We start from the raw sequence: 22,151 nt of genomic DNA, 5'->3' as shown, positions 1-22,151 counted from the left end.
CACCCCCGCGCACCCACCTGGCCTGTGTACGCGCGTCCCCATGGCAACGCCGCGGGGCCAGCGGAAGGGCGAGGGGCGTGGCCTGCGCCGTGCGCTGGGAATGCCCGCGCGGAGTACAGGCTGCCAGCCACGCCTCCCGGCACCACCCCCCCGCCCCCTCCCCCCCCCCCCCCCCCGATCTGCCACTTGGGGGGGGCCTCGGCCCCATTTCACAGATGGGGAGACGGGGGCTCAGGGTTCACAGAAGTGGCCCAAGGTTTTACAGCGAGAAAGGAGCGGACTCAAGAATTCTTCCTAGGCTGGCTGCATTGGGGGTGGGGGGTGGGGGTGGCAGGGGTGAGAGGGTGACGGAGCTGAGCCAGTAGAAGCAGAGGTTAGTCCCCCTATCCTACCCAAACCCCTCCCCTCCACCCCCACCCCCGTCCTTCTTGTTGCAGACGAGGAAATAGAGTGAGCTGGGAGGACCACCACTTCTGGGCGTGGGGTGGGGTGGGGGTGGGGTGGGGTGGGCTGGAAGGAACAATTTTGAAAGAATGAGGATTTCTTCCAAGTGCTGGGGAAAGGATATTTCCAAACCCCCGACCTCACAGTTCCTGTACTTCCCTGTCAAGACTGACGTTTATTCATTCATTTGTTCTTTATCCCTGAGTCCCTAGAAGTGTCAGACGGTGGCCCCAGAGTTGACCTGGTCAGTCACTGTCCTTAAGAAGCCCAGCTCACAAATGTCAGCAGTGATCATTATTGCCATTACATCACTATTTTAGCAGGAAAATGAGGCTCGGAGGCACGGAGGAATGCGCTCAGGTTTGCACAGCTGGAGAAATGGCAGGATTTGAATCTGGGTGAGTGTGACAAGGAAAAATCCCCGCGGCCTCCTCCTCTTCCCCCAACTACAGGTGTTAGTTGTCACAACCACAAGACACACCTGCTTTCCTTCATCTCTGAAAAGGTTGGGCTCCTGTCTGTCTTGAAGGCCTGGCAGTGTTTGAGGCCAGAAGGGAAAGGGGGCTTAGGCCAAGGGGGCAGCTGGGCCTGCCACCAAGCTCACTGCCAGACACTGGGCTTCCTTCCTGTGGGACCTCTGCCCCCATTCAATCTTATTCTGCCCCAGCACCTTCCCTGGGTGCCCTTGATTGGGGTAGGCACACCCACTGTGCTCCCTCCCCAGGCCTACCTGCTATTTTTCCTGTTGCCCCAGCCCACCCACTGGGAGACACAGGGAGGCTTGTCAAGCCTTTAGGGCAGCGGTTCTCAACCTGTGGGTCGCGACCCCTTTGGGGGTCGAATGACCCTTTCACAGGGGTCGCCTAAGACCTTCGGAAAACACATATATAATTACATATTGTGTTTGTGATTAATCACTATGCTTTAATTATGTTCAATTTGTAACAATGAAATTGGAGGTCACCACAACATGAGGAACTGTATTAAAGGGTCTGGGCATTAGGAAGGTCGAGAACCACTGCTCTAGGGGGTAGGAGAGAGTCAGAGGAATCAGGAGCAAGGGAGAGCAGGAGCCAGAAGAGAGCATGAGCAGCAGGAAGTAGCCACGCGGTGGGGGAGGGGGCCAGGTGGGAGAGCAGAGGGCCCTCCGGATCCTAAGGGCCCAGGAAATGCAGAGTTTTATAAACACACAGACACCCCCAAATAAACGGAAACGGGGAAACCTCTGAATAAAACTCTGCATTTCCTCACCCCTCGTTTGGCCGAAAATGAGAACACACCCACCTTCTCCTTAAAGGGGCGCTTCTACTGCTGGTTTGGGGCCTTCATTTCGCTTGCAGATCAGTCTTCAATGTCGGTTCCCTGGGCTTTGCCACAGGAGTTGGTCTGTACCTTCTGCTTGAAAATGGTCCACCTTTAATGGGCCTGTTGTTTGTTTTATTCTGTCTGGACCTTACTCCTCTCCCCTGTGAAATGGAGATAATAGCATTAACAGGAAGGGTGAAAAGGGTTAATACGTGTAAAGTACTAAATTGTGATGGTGCGGTAGAACCTCTCTTGAGTGTTTGCAATTTGCAATTACTGCCTGCTGTTGTTTTCTGATGATACGGGAGGGCAGTCCAATCTCAGCCCAGGTCACAAACCCGCTGGGGAAACGCTGATGTGCTCCAGACTCAGCCCCTACCCAGAGCAAACCTGACCCCTGAACAGTCCCATGCCACTTTGCCCGTTGCTCTGGCACCTTTCTGGGTGTGGATGTCAGAGACAGGCTGAGCCCCGGCCCCTGGAAGCCCCCTAAGAGCCCCGCTGGTCTCAGTGGGACAAACCCATTAATTCTACTTCCAGGCATCTGGGCAAACCTTCATTGTGATGATTATTATTAATTATTATCATTTGCTTGTAACAAGGAACCCTTATGAATGTGGTTAACAAAACCAGCTAATATTTATCCAGGCTTGTTAGGAACCAGCTACCATGCCATGCACAGTTTTATTTAATTCCCTTTTATAGAAAGGGAAACTGAGGCACATAAAAGTCAAGTAACTTGTCCAGGCACGAATTTTGTAAGCGGTGGGTTCAGGATTTGAACCCTGGCTATTTAACTCCAGAGTACTGTATGCTTTTGGGGGTAAACTTTTTATTAAAAAAAGAATACACTGCTGAAAAGTGAGCATATCATGGTGTTCACTTGAAGATTTTTCACAAAGTGTATGCACCTGCGTAACCAGAACCCAGACCAAGAAGCAGAGCCTCACCAGCCCCCACCCCGATTCCCTCCGTGCTCCCTTCTCGCCACTGCCCACCCACCTCTCTGACTTCCAGTATCCTAGATGATTAGTTCTGCTTGTTTCTGAACTTCGTATAAATAGAATCACACAGATTCCACTTTCTGCCTGGTTTCTTTCGCTCAACATGATGTGTGTGAGATTCAACCATGTTGCCTGATGTTCGATTCATTCTCATTCCTGTGTTGCATTCCACTGTATTAGTCATCTCTTCCTGTATGACAAAGTGTGAAGAACCTAGTCACTCGAAACAACATGCACGTGTCATCTCAGTGTCATCTCCCAGTTTCAGTGCTCAGTGGGGCCCTCTGCTCAGGGTCTCATAGGCTGCAACCCGGAGTTGACCAGGGCTGGGGTCTCATCTGAGGTTCAACTGGGGAAGGATCCCCTTTCAAGCCGTGTGGTTGTTGGAAAGATGCCGTTCCTTGAAGGCTGAAGACTGGGGCCCCCTGTGTTTCTTCCCAGATGGGCCTCTCTGTGAGATGAGTCAATAGAATCCGGTAGCAAGATGGAAGTTACATGTAACGTGATCACAGAAAGGACATTCATCACCTTTGCAGCATGCTGTTGGTTGGAAGGTACAGGTCCCGCCCACACTCAAGGGGAGGGGCTTACAGGAGATTGGACACCAGGAGTATTGGGGAGCCATTGTAGTATGAGTCTCTTGGCATCCATGTGCGCACATGTCTCAGGTGCAGATACCAAGGAGTAGAGTCCCACGTAGGTCCAGCTTTAGGGGATTCTGCCAACCATTTTCCCAAAGCACCGGTGCCGCCCACCTCCCTCGGCTGCATGACATGTAGGAACGTTCTGGTCAGAGCACATGCTTTCACATCTCTCCTCCCTTCTCTTACAGAGGGGCTTTGGCTTGGATTCTTTGAGATAGTAGGTCCCATGTCAGGATCACCAAATTCCCAGCCACGACGCCAGACCTGCTGACGGTTTCAAGGCCATCATATAAACGGGAAGCTACGCTCCAGGAGGCAAGGATTCTTGTCTTGCTCACCAGTGTCGTACCCAATAATTTTTTTTTCAATGAAATGAATGAGTTTAGGAACTGTTGTTCATGAGGTGGGCCTCAGGTGTGACCTGAAATTGAGAGGAAACGTTGATTTATCTGAGCCCATGTGCATTTTCCTGGGAAGAGGACCCAGAGCCTTGACCAGATTTCTCCCCAGCAAAGGTCAGGGGGCCCGGTGACGGGGTACAGTCTGGCTGAGCTATTGGGTCACCTGCAGACACAGTTGGTCCTGGGGAAGGAGGCCAGGAACTGCGCACAAGGCCCTCTGAGAAGAGATACAGCGCTTGCCTGGGGCAGCACATACGCTGACACCTGGCTTGTGTTGACCTTTAACCCATTTGGCTCTTAAGGCCCCTCTAGCAACAGGCCTGGCCTCTGGGGCCCTCCCCCAGGTCTGCTATTGAAAGGCAAATTCCAGAAGTCCTCCATGGCTCTGATTCGGGTCAGTGTTAAGCCAACCGGAGCCCCGCCTTTGAGAAAGCCTCTTTCAATCCACAGAAAGCCTCCCAGTGTATCTGGTGTGAGATGACCTCACCCTTTGTCACCCTCTCTCCTGTTTCCTGCAGGTTCCGCAGGCCTTGCTTACTGTCTGCGTTCTCTGCTCGTGTGAACAGTGCTCCTATTTTGAGCTTCTTTGGAGGGGGGGGGGGGGGGGCGCAGGTGGGGGGGGAATGTTGTTCCCGTCACATGCTTCGTGTCTTCCCTTCCAACCTCTTGCCTCTCTAGACATTTCTTCTCAGATTTCCTCTGAATCATTTCATTTTTTCCTCCTTCCTCACTGTACTCAACATAGACCTCTCTCTTCCCCAGAACAACTGTTCTTTTCTTTCCCCTCCCTCACCCAAATCCTCGTCTTTCATCCTGTTTTCTGACCTCTCCTAAGAACGGATTGTTTTTTTGAAACTCAAGTCGCAGAGATCATCCCTTCTAATCTGAGTCTGAATTTGGATCCCTGTCAAGGAGCGAGGGAGACAGGAATGTTGCTGGGTAATTAGGATCCTCCCCGAGAAGGCTGGGTACTCAAGGGGAGAATGTGTGTGTGTGTGTGTGTGTGTGTGTGGAGGAGTCAGAGGAACCCCGGGGAAGAAGAGAGGGGTACATTCTTCTGCCTGAGGTGGGGCTGGGGGAGGGGTGGTGGTGGTTGGGAAATACTCTACAAAAAGAAAGCAGGTGACATTTGACCTGAGTCATGGGGGATGGGTAGGCTCTCAGGAGGTAGAGCAGGGAGAGGGGTCTGTGGTGGATGATAGGCACGGAGGGAATAGAGGCTAGAAGACAGGCGCCAAGAGGAGCTAAGTGGGGTGGTACCGAGGGAGAGGGGAGGCCAGGCGCCACGAATACAAACCGCATGGCCATGGTCAGCCTTGGTATGTTTGTTTGGCTTTCGTGGTGTAAAGACGTTTGATTAGTGCTGAAGGGATAGGCCTTTTTCTGTGGAGCGACAGAGAAACCGATTCTGACTTCAGAATGAAAGCAAATTCACTGGTTATTTTAAATGAAAAGTCTAAGGAACTGATGGGTTCAGGCCCAAGTGACGTCATCAGGCCTCTTCTCCAGCTCTCAGCAATGCTTTAACCATGTGCACCCAGCCTCAGGCAGAATCTCCGTATAATGGTCACAAAAAGGCTGCCACGGCTCCAGCCCTTACATCTTCTCAGTTTTGAATCCCATGGGCAACAGTGATCATCTTTTCCCTGAAGTTCCACAAAAGGCCTTGCGGCATCTCATTTTCTCTGATTAAATCACAGGCCCATTCCCGAGTCAATTATTGTGGAGACTGCTGTGCTCTGGTGGGCTGAACTTGAGCTACATGCCCATCCCTGCAGCCAGAGAGAGGAGCCCACACCATCTCTGAGAGCCTGGGCTGAGATGGGGAGAAAGACGTGGTCTATGAAGAGTGACCACCAGCCCACAATATTTTAGAGAAGTGGATTGATATGTGGGTAACAGAAACTTCACATGTCCACCACAGTAGCCAACATAAACAGATCATTTCAATTTACATTAAAATCTGGATTTCTGCCTTTCCTTGGAAAATGGGAGCCCCTGGCAATTCCTGGCTCTGCTCTTGCATACGGATCACGAATCTGCTAGGACTGAGAAGAGGCAGCCTCTGTCCCCCCGGCCTCTGCACTGCTCACATCTCCTCTCGGGCTTCCGGAAGCACTTGAGCTTTCACCCCCAGCTGAACTCGATTCTGTACATAAGTCTGTTTCTCCCACCAGCACAGAAGTGCTGGGGTACAAGGGTCCAGCAGTTCTCCCTGTGCTCCCACAAACTCCTGAGGACAAATGCCTGGCCATTTTCTATCATTTCATCCTTTGCTCGTGTTTAAATCCATTTCATTTTGTTTTTTTAAATATTTAATCCATAGTGACTTTAGAATCTGATCTGATCACTTCAATGTCCGAAGCCCTTGGGCAAGGGCCTCCATCTATTGTTTGTTGTTTCTGCTTCCTCTGGCGCTTACTGACTTGTTTCTCGGATGTTTGCTCCTTTGGCTGCGTTTTCATTTTTGATGGAAATTAACCTGTGGGGATTCTTTGCAGTGTGACTCCTGGCGATGCACAGGACAGCTCCCTGCCCCCCGCCCCCCCCCCCCCGCCCCGTGTCAATGTGATTCAGCCCCAAATGCCAATAGTGCCGAAGTTGAGAAACCCTGACATTGACCCATAGAGATAAAATCACATTCTTTTAAATTCAATGTTTATTCAGTTAAAGGATGTTTAAAAAACGTATACACCTGAGAATTCAACTCTACGTGAAGGAGGATGGCGGCATGGTCTGTGTTTAACAGCCCCTAGAACTTAGCCGTATACTGTTCTTCTCCTCCTGTTTCTGCTTCGGGCTTATTTCTGGCTCCCATTTTGCCCCTGGAGACCTTTCTATTATTGGCGTAAGGGAAGATTAATGGCCAATTTTCCTGTTTTCAAGTCAATGGAAACATTTCAGGGCTTAACATTTTTCTAAGCTTGGGAGATGAACATCAAAGTGAACTTTTATCCTAAATAGCAGTTAGATTTCGTGGCAGGGGCGGGGGGGGGGGGGGTCCCAATTTCTTTTTGCTGTTTTATTGATTGAATGGATATTTTCAACAGACTTAGCGTTATGTTTGTGTGTGTCTTTTACTTTCAATTTCATCATGGATTGGTTTCAGGTGTACAGCCTAGTGGTTAGACAATCATATACTTACAGAGTGTCCTCCTCGGTATTTCCTGCACCCCAGTGGCTCCATACATAGTTATGACAATATTACTGACTACATTCCCTGCGCTTTACTTATATCCCGTGACAGCGTTCCCTTTTAAGGTCAGTAAAACAATGGTGCCCTTCTGCCCGCAACCCCTTCTGTAAGATGTACATCCCTGCACAGCTCCTCTGCTGCATTTGTGCTGGTTTCAAAGAACCCCGTCGGTGCTGACGTAAAGTTACCGTCGCAGCTGCTGGAACTGCGTGTCCTTTCCTGTGTACAAACGTCCATTTGTGGGCCAGGACTTGGAATCTGATTGAAAACGAATGTGTCATAAACAAAAGAGGAATGTCGCTTTTTATGGCTTTTTGTTTTTGGTTCGACCTTGAAAGCGGCAGGAACTAGATCAGGCAGATGCATCCCATTCACTTGCTCCCATCAGGTTTTCACACAGTTTCTCTTCCACACGCACATGCACGGCTCGTCACCGTTGATCCAAAAAGTCAAAGGAAGGCTTGCTATCACATCACTCGGTTATTTCTCTTGTATTTGTGTTTTGTTGCAGTGGATGCAAATGATTTTTTCTTTACTGGACACAGCTGTGAAGGGTGCATTCTGAAATAAGACATCCCCAGGATAAATGCCACGAGTTATTTTCTTGGGTTGAAAGTTCCCACACACCTCCCAGCACTAAGCCCCGCTGATTTCCTGAGAAGCACGCTGGATTTTTTCCTGAGAAGAAGGCTTAAAGGCCAGAAAAGGTCAAGCCATAATGTTTGTTCCCCAAATTGTATCTAAGTCAGTGGTTCTCAACTGTATTATGTGACCCTTTAATGCAGTTCCTCATGTTGTGGTGACCCCCAATTTCATTGTTACAAATTGAACATAATTAAAGCATAGTGATTAATCACAAAACTATGTAATTATATATGTGTTTTCCGATGGTCTTAGGCGACCCCTGTGAAAGGGTCGTTCAACCCCCAAAGGGGTCGCAACCCACAGGTTGAGAACCACTGATCTAAGTTGTTTTCTTTTGTTATGTAACTTTCCTTAGTTCCAAGTTTGCTTTCCAATAGCTTAACATTTCTCAAAGTCTCTTTGTGTTTGTAACTACTCCTGACCATTGTCCTCCCCACATCCTTTATATTTCAGTTAGTAAACTCCGGGCTTTAACGCAGAGCTGGGACTGGGGATGGAGAAAAATAAAGAAAGGAAGAGAAATCGGTTTTTATCGTGCCATGGAGAATTCGATTTAAAGTTCTACATTGGAGCAGGATAAGAAAACAGTCTGTAAAAATGACAGCTAGAAAAAAGACAAGACCACATGCTGGCTGATCTCCGAGGATGACTGTTGCCTACTTCTCTCTGATGGCGCTGAGCTGACACAGGTGGCCGGGCTCTGGGACCGGAGAATGGACCCTCTGTCCAGGAGAATGGATCTTCCTTCATCGAAGGCAAGGCTTCTCAACCCGGGCACTCCTGACGTTTGGGGCAGAATAACTCTTTGTGGTGGGGACTGTCCTATGCATTGTGGGATGTTTAGCAGCATCCCTGCCCTACTAGATGCCAGTAGCAGCCCGCTCCCACCACTGGGACATTGCCAACACCCGCAGGCAGGGAAATCAATCCCTGGGGAGAACCACTGGTTGAAAGTGAGACGTCTTGTTGGCAGATGTGTAAGCAGCACCGGGTACTGAGATGTTTTGCCACATGTTGCATGTGGGGCTGGTTGGTTGGCATCAGCATGTCATCCTTTTGACTGCCTTCCTCGACCCCGCAGATTTCTGGGGTCTGCTCTTCCCCTGGGGTGCTGGTGTCAATGAGACACATGTGTTGGGCAGCCCTGTTGGCCTGGAGCCAACTCTTCTTGCAAGGGCCCCATTTTAAAGACTTTTAAATTCATCTGGCGGATGATCTGGATACATCTGCATCCGCCTATTGTGTGCTCCTTCTCTGGTGTCTCTGCCTTTGCCTCTGGCTCAGCTTGCCCCCCTGATAGTTGGTCTCCATCGATTATTGGAGAATCTGAGATCGATGTGCTGTGGCTCCCTGTCACTTACCATCCCAGCTTCAGGCACTCTGGGACATCCAGGAGACAGGGGAATGGCTTTCTCCGTTTGGCCGGATGATCTGGGGCAAGTGTGTTTGGGGGCGGGAGCGAGGGACGCAGCCTTCCCATTAGAGGCACAGGCTTCCTTACCAGGTAGTGGACACAGCAAGACCTGCAGGAGGTCTGAGAGCTGGAGGCCCTCGGCACCGCTGCCTGGCTCATTCTGGACCCGTGGCCTTGCTCCTCTCTCTGGCCATCTGGTGCCGGGGCCACCTTAGTGGCTCGCCCTCGCCGGGGATCTGTCATTTGAATGCCACACAGCAAAGGAAGCCACCGGACCACTTGGTCAGTGTAGGACTTGGGACAGGTCTCTTGTCTGCTCTTGGCCTGATTCTGCCCCGTGGAATTACTGGGTTTGGCTCACTCTCCAGTCCCTGGAGTGTGTGTGGTCCCTGAAAGCTGACTATGGAAGGTGCTCTGTGGGGAAAAGGTTCTGGGCCCAACGTGGTTTGGGAGATTCAGCGGGTGCACAAGCACCTGAGACTTTCTGACATACTCTGGCTCATTCGCTCCTTTTCTCCGACATTCCTTCCCCAGGGACTTTCCCTGACCCCCTCCCCCACCCCCCCCTTCTTCACCCTGCCTGGTTTTTCTTCACAGCACTTGTTTTCTGAGACAACATTATATATTCACTTACTTGCTCGCCACCTGTCCCCCTCCACCCAGAGTGTAGCCTCTGGTTCATTTGTTTGCAGTTTCTCCTCAGCACGGAACACATAGTAGGTGCTCAATAAAAAAAGGTGTTGAATGAATAGGCTTGTTTAACTTGGCCATTTCCAGATGGATCTAACCAGGGACCTTTTCCCTTCCCCCTGTTAAAACCTCAGGGCTGCATGCCTGGGGGGGAGGGAGGGATGGGTGGGACTCACCAGGAAAGAGGTTCTCCAATCCTGACCCTGGTGGAGCCCAAGGTTCACTTTCTTCGTCCCAGACACTCGGTTCTGAATATGTCGGCAACGCGGCCTGAGAGTGAAGATCAAACAGACTGACTGCAGCTCCGGGATGGGCACCGCCCTCGCGGCACCCGGGAACCAAGCTGTGCCCCAGGCTGCCCCAGGGCTGCTCCGGGCCTGAATGATGAGCCCTGTGCCCTTGCCCCGGAGCTGGCTTTCGGTGACGATTCCTCATAAACTGCTCGTGGCACCTGGCGAATTTCCAGGACGCGTTTTCAGAAATGAGCGAGAGGCCCGTGCTCCGAGACGTGCTTGGGTCTTTGGGAGATGGCGGTCCAGTCACAGCTGCCGCAGAGCTGCCACCTGCTCCGTGCCAGGCACAGCCGAGGCGCTGGCATTGTCCTCCGGCGCCCACCTTGAACTCAGTGGCCTCCACTTTGCAGGTGAAGGAGGCAGGCTCAGGGGATTCGCCCAGTGTCCTGCCCCTCGAGGAAGCGGCCATGCTAGGATCTAGAAAGCCCGAGTCTCACCCTCTGAGCTCAGAGACGGAATGGGGCCGTCCTTCCCTAGCTCTGCACTCGAAGACGCAGCACGGTTTGTCCTGAGAGCTAAATGGTCCTCGTCAGGGCCTCTAAGGCAACACACGAGCCCATTCATCCTCGTCAGGGCCCTTTGTGTCCTGGCCTTTGCAGCCAGCCGGTCAATTGATCCGCCCGTCTCCAGGGATACAGTGCGTCCGCCTTCGGTTCGCTGCGCATCTGCAGAGTATTTTGGCTTTGTCGTCTCACGCTGTCCATCCTGAACCAGGTCCTCTCAGGACATCTGGCATCAAGTAACATAAACCCACTCCAACTTGTCTGGCAAAGACAGGACTCTCCTGAAAGCAGCCTAGGGCCTCTTATAGGGGGTGTGGCCAGGCTATGGAGGACCCAGACCAGGGGATGCAAAGCAGCTGGTCTCTATCCCCTTTTGCACAGGGCTCTTTCCTGCATGGCCTTCACCTGCCTCTTCCCGCAGACCAGCTTTCTCTGTGCACACAGCTCCCCTGTGGCCTTCAGGTTTCTTGCACCCAATTCCTATAGCCAGTCTCAAATGACCATGGTCATTGGCACCCAAGCCTTTGGGAAACACTGACCAAGGAAGAGCCATTCCCATGGAGAACAGCGCCTAGCGCACAACAGGGCTGAACACGTGTTGGCGGGTGGATCCGCTGGCTCAGCGGCACACATCCCAGGTGGGGCTCCACCTGCAGTCACAGCCCGGCGCCAGGCTTCTGCCTCAGTCCCCTGCTTGCAGCTGCCCTTCATCAGAACTGTAATCCGTTTGAGAAAAGTGAAAGTCGAGATTGAGAGCAGGTGGAGTATCCGCTATGGGCCCACCACTGCCCACGATGCAAAGGCAGTGCCCGCCACCAAGGACTTCGGCTAAGTTTAGGGGTGGAGCTAAATGGGAATTTTTTGGGGGGGCGGGGGGCGGGAGGACACAGCATCTCTCACAGAACCCAAGGGCGAAAGTACAGCTGGGATTCCCAGGGGCCAGGACCAAAGACCAGAGTCATCAGCAGATAGCCGTGTCTGAGGTCTCATTGCTCCCGTCGCCTCTTCTAGCTTCATTCTCTCTGCAGAGCAGCAGCCCCTGCTTCCCTCACCTGTGGCCCATCAGGATGGCCCCCAACAGCCCCTGATCCCGGAGACCACATCAGCCAATGGCCTCTCGGTCCATCCCAGGACCAATTCCTGGGAAAGAAGGTCCTGGCCCAGCTCAGCCTCTGATTGGTTCTCCTGGGTCAGGTGGACATTACGTCACGTCCAATCAGCTGTGACCTGAGAAGGTCTATAGGTCACATGATGGCAACCTGGCTGCTGAGATGCCTCCTCTGGGTGGGATGGGAGTGCTAGGTGGGCGTTTTCTCTGCTGGTTCACAGCCCGGGGCCATTTAGGGCTCAAACTCGGGTGGAAGGCTTCTCGCTCATCTCTGTCTTCTTATATTTTCCTTAAGAACCAAAATGTGACGCACAGGAAAGGGCTAGGGTTTTCTGGTTTTTACTTTTTAAACTTTTTTTTTTCTGTAGTCAACAGATGGGGCCCTGATAGATCTGAACCAAGGAGCAAACAGGACGAGGGAGACTTGGGGAAGGCTGAGGTGGAGATGGCCCCTGCTTTGGCAGGCGGTTTTAATTTAATATCGCAGATAACTTCCTTGCCTCTCTGGGCACGAGTCAGGACCCCAGCCTGTAGCTAACACTCTCTCTGCCTTTGTTTTCACAGAGATGAACCCATGCTCTACATTTTATATGCTAACAGTTCAAGGTATGTTCTGAGCAATGTGAATACTTTCCTCCTCGATCCTTTCCACACATGGAAAACCAACCGGTCCTCCGTGCTCTTCCACAGTGTCCCTGCCCGAGGGGAGAGTCGGGAAGTGGGAAAGGCTGGGAGGTGTTCAGGCCGCAGGGGGCTGGTCTCTGAGTGTGAAGTTTGAACCCTGTGTTGGTTTCCTGTCGCCACAGTGACCAATTCCCACAAACTTGGGGGGTGGCCTGAAACACCGGAAACGTGTTCTCTCAGAGCTCTGGGGGCCAGAAGCCCACCGTTAGCACCACCTGGGAGGCAGTCACGGGTTTCAGCAGGGCCGCTCCCTTGGACGCTCTAGGGAAGACTCCACCCTGGCCTCTTCCAGCTCTGGTGGACGCTGGCGTCCTTGACAGTGGCCGCATCACTCCAGTCTCTGCCTCTGTGGCCACATGGCCGCCTCCTCTTCCATGTCTGGCTTCTCCCCGCCTCTCACTCATGAGGACATTTGTGGATGACATATAGTGTCCCCATCATCCAGGGTCTCCTCACATCTGCAAAACCTTTGCCATAGAAGTAACATGCTCGGGTCCCTGATGTCTTTGGGGCCACCATTCAGCCCACTACAAGCCTCAGGTCACTCTCTCTCCCGAGGAGGGTCTAGGCTGGGCAGATACCCGGAAGGATGTCCACCAGAGGCAGGTTGAGAGCGCTTTTAAAAAGCCGTTTCTCAGCTCAGCTCACTGGAACCTGGCTATTCCCCTTTCCTTTCCCCTCCCATCAGGAGGCGGCATAGGGAGTAACTGCAGGACAGGTCCGGCCCAAAGACATACAGAGAACCACGGACTGGCTCAGCCGTGGGCAGGACCCGAGCGGCCTCCAGGTGTCCCATGCCAGCAGGCAGATCCCGCACTCCCTTCTTTATAGATAACTAGAGGCCTGGTGCACAACATTCATGCATTGGGGCAGGGGGTGTCCCTCAGCCCGGCCCGTGCCCTCTCGCAGTCCGGGACCCAAAGGGTCCTTAGCACGGCCTTGGAGCTGCTGTGCTTGCCAGTCATGTGCCCGGCTTCTGGCTGAGTGGCACTCCCCCTGTGGGAGCACACTGACCACCAGGGGGCAGCTCCTGCATTGAGCGCCTGGCCCCCTGGTGGTCAGTGTGCATCATAGTGACTGGTTGTTCCGCCATTTGGTTGATTTGCATATTAGGGTCCCTAGTGCCTGCTGGCCAGGTACTCCCTCCCTTCCCCCAGCCGCCTGCTGCCACCGGCTGAGGCCTCCCTCCCTTCCCCCAGCTGGCCCGCCCCCTGGTCGAACTCCCAGAAAAACTCTGGTGGAGGGGACAATTTGCATACTACACTTTTATTATATAGGAGGAGTTGCATCAGGAAAGCGAAGGTTGGAACTTCAGGACCTGCTGCTAACCCCCAGATAAGAAGTGGTTCACTTCCTAACTGCTGCCACTCCCCGCCCACAGGAGCTTCTAGGAATCATCTAGGGCCTGAGAACTTATGCTTCCAACCACGTTCTCAGCCACACAGGCTCCCACAGGCCCTCCGCGCTTGCCAATACTAGGAAGGCTCTTTGGGAGCCCGTCTGTCTTCCTAGACGCCCCGCTCCTCCGCAGTCCGCGACCCTCTGGGCAGTTCTCCTTAGTTGACCTGCGTTCCTGGGCCCCAAAGGCAGTCCCTTTGTCCTCCCCACAAGGACATGCCCACCCACCTGCATGACCACACAGCCCGGCAGTTCTGGGGGCCGAGCTCCCTCGTGGCCAGTTCTCAGGGACAGAGATGTAGGAAGGATGTTCAGATAGGTAGTGAGCTGCTGTCTAAGAACCAGAACTTTCCTTTTTAAAAAAATATTTTTATTGATTTCAGAGAGGAAGGGAGACGGAGAGAAATAGAAACATCAATGATGAGAATCATTGATTGGCTGCCTCCTGCACGCCCCCCACTGGGGATCAAGCCCACAACCCGGGCATGTGTCCTTGACCAGAATCGAACCTGGGACCCTTCAGTCCACAGGCCGATGCTTTATCCACTGAGCCACACCGGCTAGGGCTGAGCACCAGAACTTTCTGTGGGGCCTGTGGGCTGCCTCTGTTCTTGGGGAATACAAGTCCTCATTCAGCATCTGGAAAAGCCCTTTATGTTGAGTTGCACAGTGGAGTGTTTAAGAACTCAGGCCCTGGAGCCAGACGGCCGGGTTCGAACCCCAGCCCTGCCTCTTACTCTCGCTGTGGCATGGGCCCTTTAATGAGCCCGAGCCTCCATGACTCACCTACACAAGGGGAACAGGTGAAATGGGAGAACATACGTGGGGTGCTCAGCACAGCCCCTGGCATACAGTATGTGTGGGGTACGCGTCAGCTGTTAGTATGATTGATATTGCTCCATAAGCAAGCCGGTCTTGGGAGAGCTGCTCAAGTAATTCAGCACCCACATGTACTACAAATAAAATATTTTATTATAAAAAGCTCAGTGCACGGCATCTTAGAAGGAACGGAACATCCCCTCCAGCTTTCCTGCCGCTGCACGGGAGGGACCAGTCAAGTGTACCGGTTAAGACGATGGTCTTCAGCATCTTCAGGCCTCGGGCCCTCCAAGAACCAACGGCGTCCGGGCTCTGAGAACCCCACCTGGGCCTCACCCCCACATGTCATCCAGCCCTTTGTTCTGCTTAATTCACAAAACGGCCCCACGCCCTGGCCACGGAGCTGAGTCGTATTTGCTACACGCAGTTCGGGACTCCGGTGAAGAAAGCAAAGGCTTAACTTGTTTTCTTTTGGAGACAAAACAGTCACAGTGAAAAGCAAAACAAAAACACACCAGTCACTAGGCATCCTTTCCTGGTCGGAAAGAGGCTGTTGTCATCACCGATTCAGTTGAGGAAAGACGATGGGAAGATGCACCGCCCCTCCCCCCACGGGATCCGAGACAGCATCTCCGTCCAGTGCGCCAGCTACGGAAGGTTCTGTGGACGTGCGTCACCCCAGACCCACAGGACTCCCCAGCCCACACCCCCCATTCGAAACTGCTCAGTCCGCACCTGTCCCCTCGCTTCTCAACTGTGGCTGGAGTGGCTTCATTGGGGTCTGTTGGTGCGGAGGGTGAGTGACCGGAGGGAACACCCCAGAGAGGGGCCGTCAGTCGGGGGGCCGGGCGTTGGGGGCCTTCTCCTGGACTTCGTCGTACTGTGGCGGGGGAGTCAGAGGCTCGATGGAGGGAGGAGGGACGTTTTTGTCCGGCAGGTTGATCCTGAAGTCTTTGAGGTGAAGCTTCTCGGATTTAATCCTTCGAACTTTCAGTGGCTTCAGGCGTTTAGCCAACTTGGAGTTCTGCCTGTCGGGTGGGTGCCCCAGGCTGCCCTCCACGTCGGCCCTGGGGGTCGTGGGGCTCGTCTCGTCCAGCCCCGTCAGGGACTCATAGGAGGGGAGAGAGACGCTCATCCTCGGGCTGTGGTCTGGTTCCCTGGCTTCTGAGAAGTTGGTGTTCATCACTTCCTCGTAACTGGGGACGTAGTACCTTGAGGAGGCCTCCTCCTCCTCCTCCTGGCTGCAAGACAACAAGCACAGGCACGAGTGTGAACAAGGCCTCACGTCACCTAAAATCATGAGAAGACGGACTCAAATCAAGCGTTGGCCCTGGGCTCATAGATACCAGCCTTGGAAAGAACCAATGGGTCTGAGAAGTAATAGAAGCTAACACTTCTTCTGTTTGCTCTGAGCCAGGCAGTGTGCTAAGTACTTGAGCACATATGAGCCAATGTCATCGTCCTGTGAGTTAGGTGCTATTATTATACCCATTTTATGGATGGGAAGACTGATACATTGAGGTTACCTGACTCGGCCATACCTTCAGCAAGTGAGAGCGTGGGAACTGAATACCGCATTCTCAATCACTACATCATATTATCTGGGTGTTAATCGCTCCTTGCCTGTAAGTCCCACACTTCACATGCCCAGTGGGCTGTTCTGATGCCCAGCTGGTCCTGTGGCCAAAAGGCAACATAAACATGCATGAAACAGCTGCCAGCTTGAAGCAAAATGGTTGGCCCCAGGTAGAAAAGGCATATCTGAATGTAAAATTTATACGTATTTCAAATTATTCTGTGATTTTTATCTTCCAGGTTCACCATAAGACTCAAAGAATAAGTCAGGTCCTCAGCCTTATGTTCATTTGATTGTTGAAATAAAAAACCCCCAATCAGGGTGTTTTTTACACATTTATAGGAACTGATGCCAACAGCCATTTCCCAGAACCCTACACTCAGACCGGTGGGGTGGTAACAGCATCAGAAACCCTGCTGTCGTCTGGCTTTCCTCTCATCTCCTTTGGGAATGCACCGTGTGAGCTCATGGCTCGGTGAGTAATTATGGGGGACTGCTTTTCCTTCTTTGTTCTTTTCCCTCTTTCCCAAGTTTTCTAGCACATGCACGCTTGTCTTTTATTATCAGAAAATAGGTTTACGTTTTCCAAAGTAAAAACAGCTCCCTCCCACTCTAAGTAGCTCTTTCCTATAAGATAAGAGCTCCTTATAGAAAATTCAAACACAGAAAGATCCGGTGAAAAAAAGAAAGCCCTCCCAAACCCTCCCACTGCTAACGCTCTGCTGCACACCTTTCCAGATCCGTCCCTACCTCACCCCACAGCCACAACACTGGACGCCATGAGGCTGCCCTCCACGTCGGCCCCGGTTGTCGCATCAGATATTGTGGGTTATCACACAGCATCCTGCACCAAAAATGCCGTGTGATAACCTCCTGTTCTCAGGGTGGCGGACACGGCCCCCCATCAGCAAGCAGAGATCAGCTGTGACTGCACCGAAGGTCGCTGAAGGACGGCCACAATTGAGCCCGATGGATGGATATTTAGGGTGCGTCTCCGAGAAACACAGAGGCACAAACTCCTTTGTGCTTGTGTGGCTGTCTCCCAAGGATCAGCTCTCAGAACAGAATGGACAGGCACCCATCGTTAACACCGCCTCTTACTGTGATACTCCCCTCCTGTGAGGTCACGCGGCCACCGGCAGCCCGCCAGCGCCCGGGCCGTCTGTCACGGCCAGCACGAGAGGCAAAGAGTAACGGCACCTTCTCTGTGTTTGCATTTCGTGGCTAACGAGGTTGGACAGCACCAATGGTCCGGACGTATCTGAAATGCTTGCCTGGATCCTTCTGTCCATTTTCCTACCGGCGGGTTCGTCTTTATTCATGTGCAAGGGCTCTTGATAATGGGGGCATCCACGATTATCATCTATCCCCAACACTTCACTCATCTTTTAATTTTGTTTGGGGCATCTGTGATCACATAGAACACTGCTTCCCAACCACTTCCACTCAAAGCAGATGCCCACAGCACGCCGGGAGGGATGGACAGGCAGCCCAGGTGGAGGCTCGGGCCACCCCAATCCTCACGCCGCTTCCCTGGGGGCGTCAAAATCTAGGGGCACCTGTAATCTGCTCACACCACTGTCCTCGGGAGACTCGGGGATGGATGTATAAAGTGATTTGTTCAATGAGAAGCTGTGTTACGGAGCCGGAGTGGGGGAGTGGGAAGGTAAAGCTTCCCGGACTACGCTATTCTCCTCACTGAATTATGAAAACTCTAGTGAAGGAAATAAAACCACACACCCTCCGACGGCTAGCATTCTGCTGCACACCTCTGCAGACCTTCCCTAACCCCACAGCTACGATATTTGGGTGTGTGCATGCATGGCCCTGGCCAGTCCGGGGGTCGGGGGGAGGTGCCGGGGGTGGTCGGCCCGTCCTCACCTGTCCTCCTCCGGGGCGTGCGGCTCGGGCCCCGGCAGGTGCTGGATGTGCGCCATCTCCTCGCCCTGCCGCTGCTTCCGCTTGTCCCGGATGCTCAGGCAGATGGAGAGCAGCAGCAGCATCACCCCGGCCCCCACCAGCACGTAGGCCACGGAGAACGTCTTGCTCTTGAGAATGCCGCTGCCTATCTCCGTCTTGTTGCCCTGGGCTGTGGGCTTCTCGCCGGAGCTGAAGCCGGGCACCAGGTTCCACATGGCCATGATGACCCCCAGGACCAGCATCCCCAGGCCGATGGCGGTCAGCGCGTAGTGCGAGCCGTTGGCCTTGGACTGGGCCATCATGTCAGCGGGGGCAGGGCAGGGCCCGGGTCCAAGGAAGAAAATAAATTAAAAAAGCAGCCACAAAAACCCCTAAACGCACTGAACAGGATCCCTAGCGCCCGCTAAGAAAACAGCAGAACTCAGGCACACGCGAGGCATCGGGGTGGACAGCTGCGGCCAGAGCTGAAAGGAAAGCAGAGGAGAGGAAAATCAGTTGCGATCCACCAGGCCTTTGAGCGCGCAGCGGCTGTGCTCTGGAGGGAGTTGGGGAGCAGCACTGAGACGGAGCCAGGCTCCGGCTGGGCTGCCTTTGATGCATTCCAGATGTCTTACACCAGGCAGGCTGCCCCGCCTACGCCCACCCGAAAAGGAACAGCCAGGCCGTTGCCTGCAGGAGGCCAGAGAGGTCAGGCCTCCGGGTCGTTCCAACATCTTGTGGAATTAAATGAAGGGCAGTGAAGACTCACGGGAGTATGCGAGGCGTGTGAACGATGGCATGCGCAAGCCGTGATCAATGACTATAGCAGAATCGCCTGGGCGACAGGCATCTGTCAAGGGTATCCAGTGCAGCCAGCCCACTGGGGTCTTCCGCAGCCTCAGTGGCTTCCCATTTCCTGCCGCTGAAACTCCAGGCTCTTCGGAGTGAGGGTCATGGCCCTAGCCAGTTTGGCTCAGTGGATAGAGCATTGGCCTGTGGACTACAGGGTCCTGGGTTTGATTCTGGCCAAGGGCACATACCTCTGTTAAAAGCTGGATCCCTGGCCCTGGTTGGGGGGCATGGGGGAAGCAACCAGTCGATGTGTCTTTCTCGCATCAATGTTTCTCTCTCTACCTCTATCTCTTCACCTCCTTTCTACTCTCTCTAAAAAAAAAAAAAATCAATAGAAAAATATCCATGGGTGAGGATTAACAAAACAACCACCACAAAAGAATGAGGGTCACAGCTGACCTGGCCTGGTCCTGCCTCTCCCACTCATCGCTCACCTCGCCCTTCTTTGCACACCCACTTGCAGCATTTCTGCAGTTCGGTGACTACCCCTTTGTGTGCTCCTACGAGCCCCCAGCAACGAGTGTGGCAAGTCTCTCTCTTCCTGTGACCATATCTTCCTCATCTCTGTGCCTGAACATAGCAGGGACTCAGAAACTGTCTGCGGAATCACAGGAATGAAATGAACAGAGGCCGCATGAAGACACACGTCCCTTCAGCCACATGGAGTTTTCCTTTGCTTAAAGGGGCAGAAGCTTGCACCGTCCGCACCTTAGCTGCTGTGCCCCTCTTCCCTTGAAGCAGCTCAGAGACCTCGTGCTAAAGGGAGCAGCCAGCCGTCCTGGGGCTCCATCCCCACTTCCTGGCCGGGCGAGTGAGCCACGTGAGCAAGTCACCTGAAGGTTTAGCCTGGAACATGTCCAGGGGCCAAGGAGGACAAGCAAGCAATGCTCCTGTGTGTGTGTGTGTGTGTGTGTGTGTGTGTGTGTGTGACAGAGAGATTTATCCATTATCTGTTCTCTCACAGTGTCAGGCTGACAAGCATGGAAGTGCAAGACTCCAAACATCATGAAAGCAGAGTCAAGATTCCCACCCTCCTCAGCTCAAAGGAAACACAGATGACGTGAGTAGCAACGGACCAGTGACCCGGCCAAAAATCCAGGAAGAAGCGGTGCTCCCTGATGACCACTCCTCAATACGTTCATCCCGCGAGGCAGCAGCCTCTGCAGGCAGCCAAAGCTTACGGATGTTTAGATGGGCAAGGCCCCCTTTTCAATCCTGCATTCTTTCCGATCTTCCTCAGAGGACGCTAACCAGGCTGCTTGAAATCCGACGCTTCGGAGATATTTTCTCACTAAACAACGGCCTTCCTCTGAAACTGGCCATTCTGTTAGAAAATACTCTAGAAATATTTGGGATAACATCCTTCATCAGCTTGAGGTCTGTTCCTCCCCCTCCCCGCCCAACACATTTCTGTGCATCCGCTAAGCAGTGTTCCGGGCACTACAGAAACACGGGTGAGCAAGGTAAGGGTGGGTGGGGCTTCCGGGCCAGCAGCCAGCAGTCCACAAGGAATAACCGTAAGTGGGAAGAAAACACAGGAGCTGCGCAGTTAGGCAGCCGGGGTCCTAAGCCGGGCTGGAGGGCGTATGGAAAGTCTCTGCAAGACGGACGTCCCACCGGCATAAGAGGGCCTGCACCCTGAACACGCTACATTGTATGTGCACGTGTGTGTACATATGTGCATATGCACGCATGTGTATGGTGTGTGATCCTCTATGTGTGTGTGTGCATGTGCACAGTTGTGCATGTGTGTGACAGGCAGGGCACAGGGGTCCTGCTGCAGACAGAGTGGGACCAGCTGGGAACAGTCTACCGTAAGCACAAGGCACTGGTTTCTCAAAATATCACTCACGGCCAGTGAGGGGAAGGAGGAGGGGGTTGGCAGCCCTAGAAACGCCTGGTTCTGCCGAATGGATCTGAGACCAGGCAGAGGCGGAGGGCGCAGTGGTGGAGAGGTGCAGCTCGAGGCTTTTGCTAGAAGCAGGAGGTGGAAAAGCCACAAACCGAGCACCTGTTAAGGTCCCGGCAGGTCGGCCTTGTGCCTGGGAGGCTGATGGTGTGTTTATTAAGCCAGCGATTGGGGCCACTTTGGCCACCACCCCTTCGTTAATTCTCCATTCAAGCGCTGCCTTATTCGGTCAGTGAGTAAACTGGCCCGAGATGAGAGTCCAGGGCAGAGATAACACGTCAGGATCCACACGTTCTAGGCCTCAGGTTGTCAAAGATTGAAAACAGACGATACTGATACTACCCAGGGTGGGTGAGGGTGTTGGGATGGGCGATTTCATACGATTTTTCTGGGTGGTAAATTTTGGCATTTACGGATCAAAAGTTTCAACAGTGTTTAGAGCCTTTGGTTCTGCAATTCCCACTTCTAAGAATTATGTGTAAGGAAGGGATATCCATGATAGCTTCACAGTAGTGAGAAGCTAGAAGCGACTTAAGTAGCCAATAACCTGGATCTGGTGAAATAAAACATGCGCTTATTAAATTACGGTCTCCAGGCAACTAATGATGCATTTTAAAGTCCAAGAGCAAGGTTAAAAGAACAGTGAGCTCAGTGTGATGCTAATTTAAAAGGCCTATGTACACAGATCCGTATATTTGAATATATAACAAAAAAAGACTGGATGATCCTACTCATGTAAAAATAAAAAAGAGACAGTACATTTTCATATCTACAAATGCCTGTAAAAATCCCAGTTGAGGGGCACATTCCAAATTTATAACAATGATTGCTTCTGGGGAGGGAGGGGCCTTGGGAAGTGTCCCTTTTACTCTCTATTTCTGTATTTTGATTTTTTTTACAATTAGAATGCGTTGTTGCAAGGCAACATAGCTTGGTGGTTAAGTGTGAACTTTGGAGCCAGGATGCCTGTGCTCTCAGATCCTCGCTCTGTACCTTCCTAGCTGTGTGACCGTGGACAAGTTACTTAACCTCTCTGTGTCTCAATTTCCACAACTTTGAAAAGGGGATAAGCTCTCTAGCCCTCATATCATAGGGGAGTTATGGTAAGTAAAAGCACCCAGGACAGGGTGTGGCCAGCATGTAGTAAGTTCTTATAGAAAGGTTTGTTATTATAAATATTATTTAAAGTCTGCATTCTGAATGGGGTAAGATCACCCACAAGGGGAAAAACTTGGTTTTGGGGGACGGTGTAATAATCTTAGACATCAGAGTGGTCTGTGGCCCTCCACAGTCCATAAACAGACAGTAACCTCTGTGGTCTTAAAATTTCATGGGGGTGGGGAGGGCAGCATTACAAAAAGAGAGTT

The 22,151-nt window shown here is 52.6% G+C and overlaps 1 protein-coding gene across 5 annotated transcripts in view; it reads right to left on the bottom strand.

Moving 5' to 3' along the window:
- Positions 1-14,680: 14,680 nt before the first annotated feature.
- Positions 14,681-22,151, bottom strand: part of TMEM51 (transmembrane protein 51) — a 48,264-nt gene continuing 40,793 nt past the window's right edge. For 4 of the 5 annotated variants that reach the window (XM_070404129.1, XM_070404130.1, XM_070404128.1 and 1 more), the window contains exons 3-4: positions 18,006-18,508; positions 14,681-15,789 (exon numbers count right to left, since the gene is read on the bottom strand). In XM_070404129.1, the coding sequence (XP_070260230.1) occupies positions 15,381-15,789; positions 18,006-18,346 (750 nt within the window). In that variant the 5' untranslated portion in view covers positions 18,347-18,508 and the 3' untranslated portion in view covers positions 14,681-15,380. Of the gene's footprint in view, positions 15,790-18,005; positions 18,509-18,792; positions 19,511-22,151 lie in introns of those variants that run through there. The other variant, XM_070404132.1, reaches the window with a different exon arrangement.

This window comes from Myotis yumanensis, unplaced genomic scaffold (genome assembly GCF_028538775.1).
Source record: "Myotis yumanensis isolate MYYU_CA2020_CCGP unplaced genomic scaffold, mMyoYum1.0.hap1 SCAF_2, whole genome shotgun sequence".
Lineage (NCBI taxonomy): Eukaryota > Metazoa > Chordata > Mammalia > Chiroptera > Vespertilionidae > Myotis > Myotis yumanensis.
Note: the sequence above shows the minus strand (reverse complement) of the source record. Positions and strands in the feature narration are given on the sequence as shown.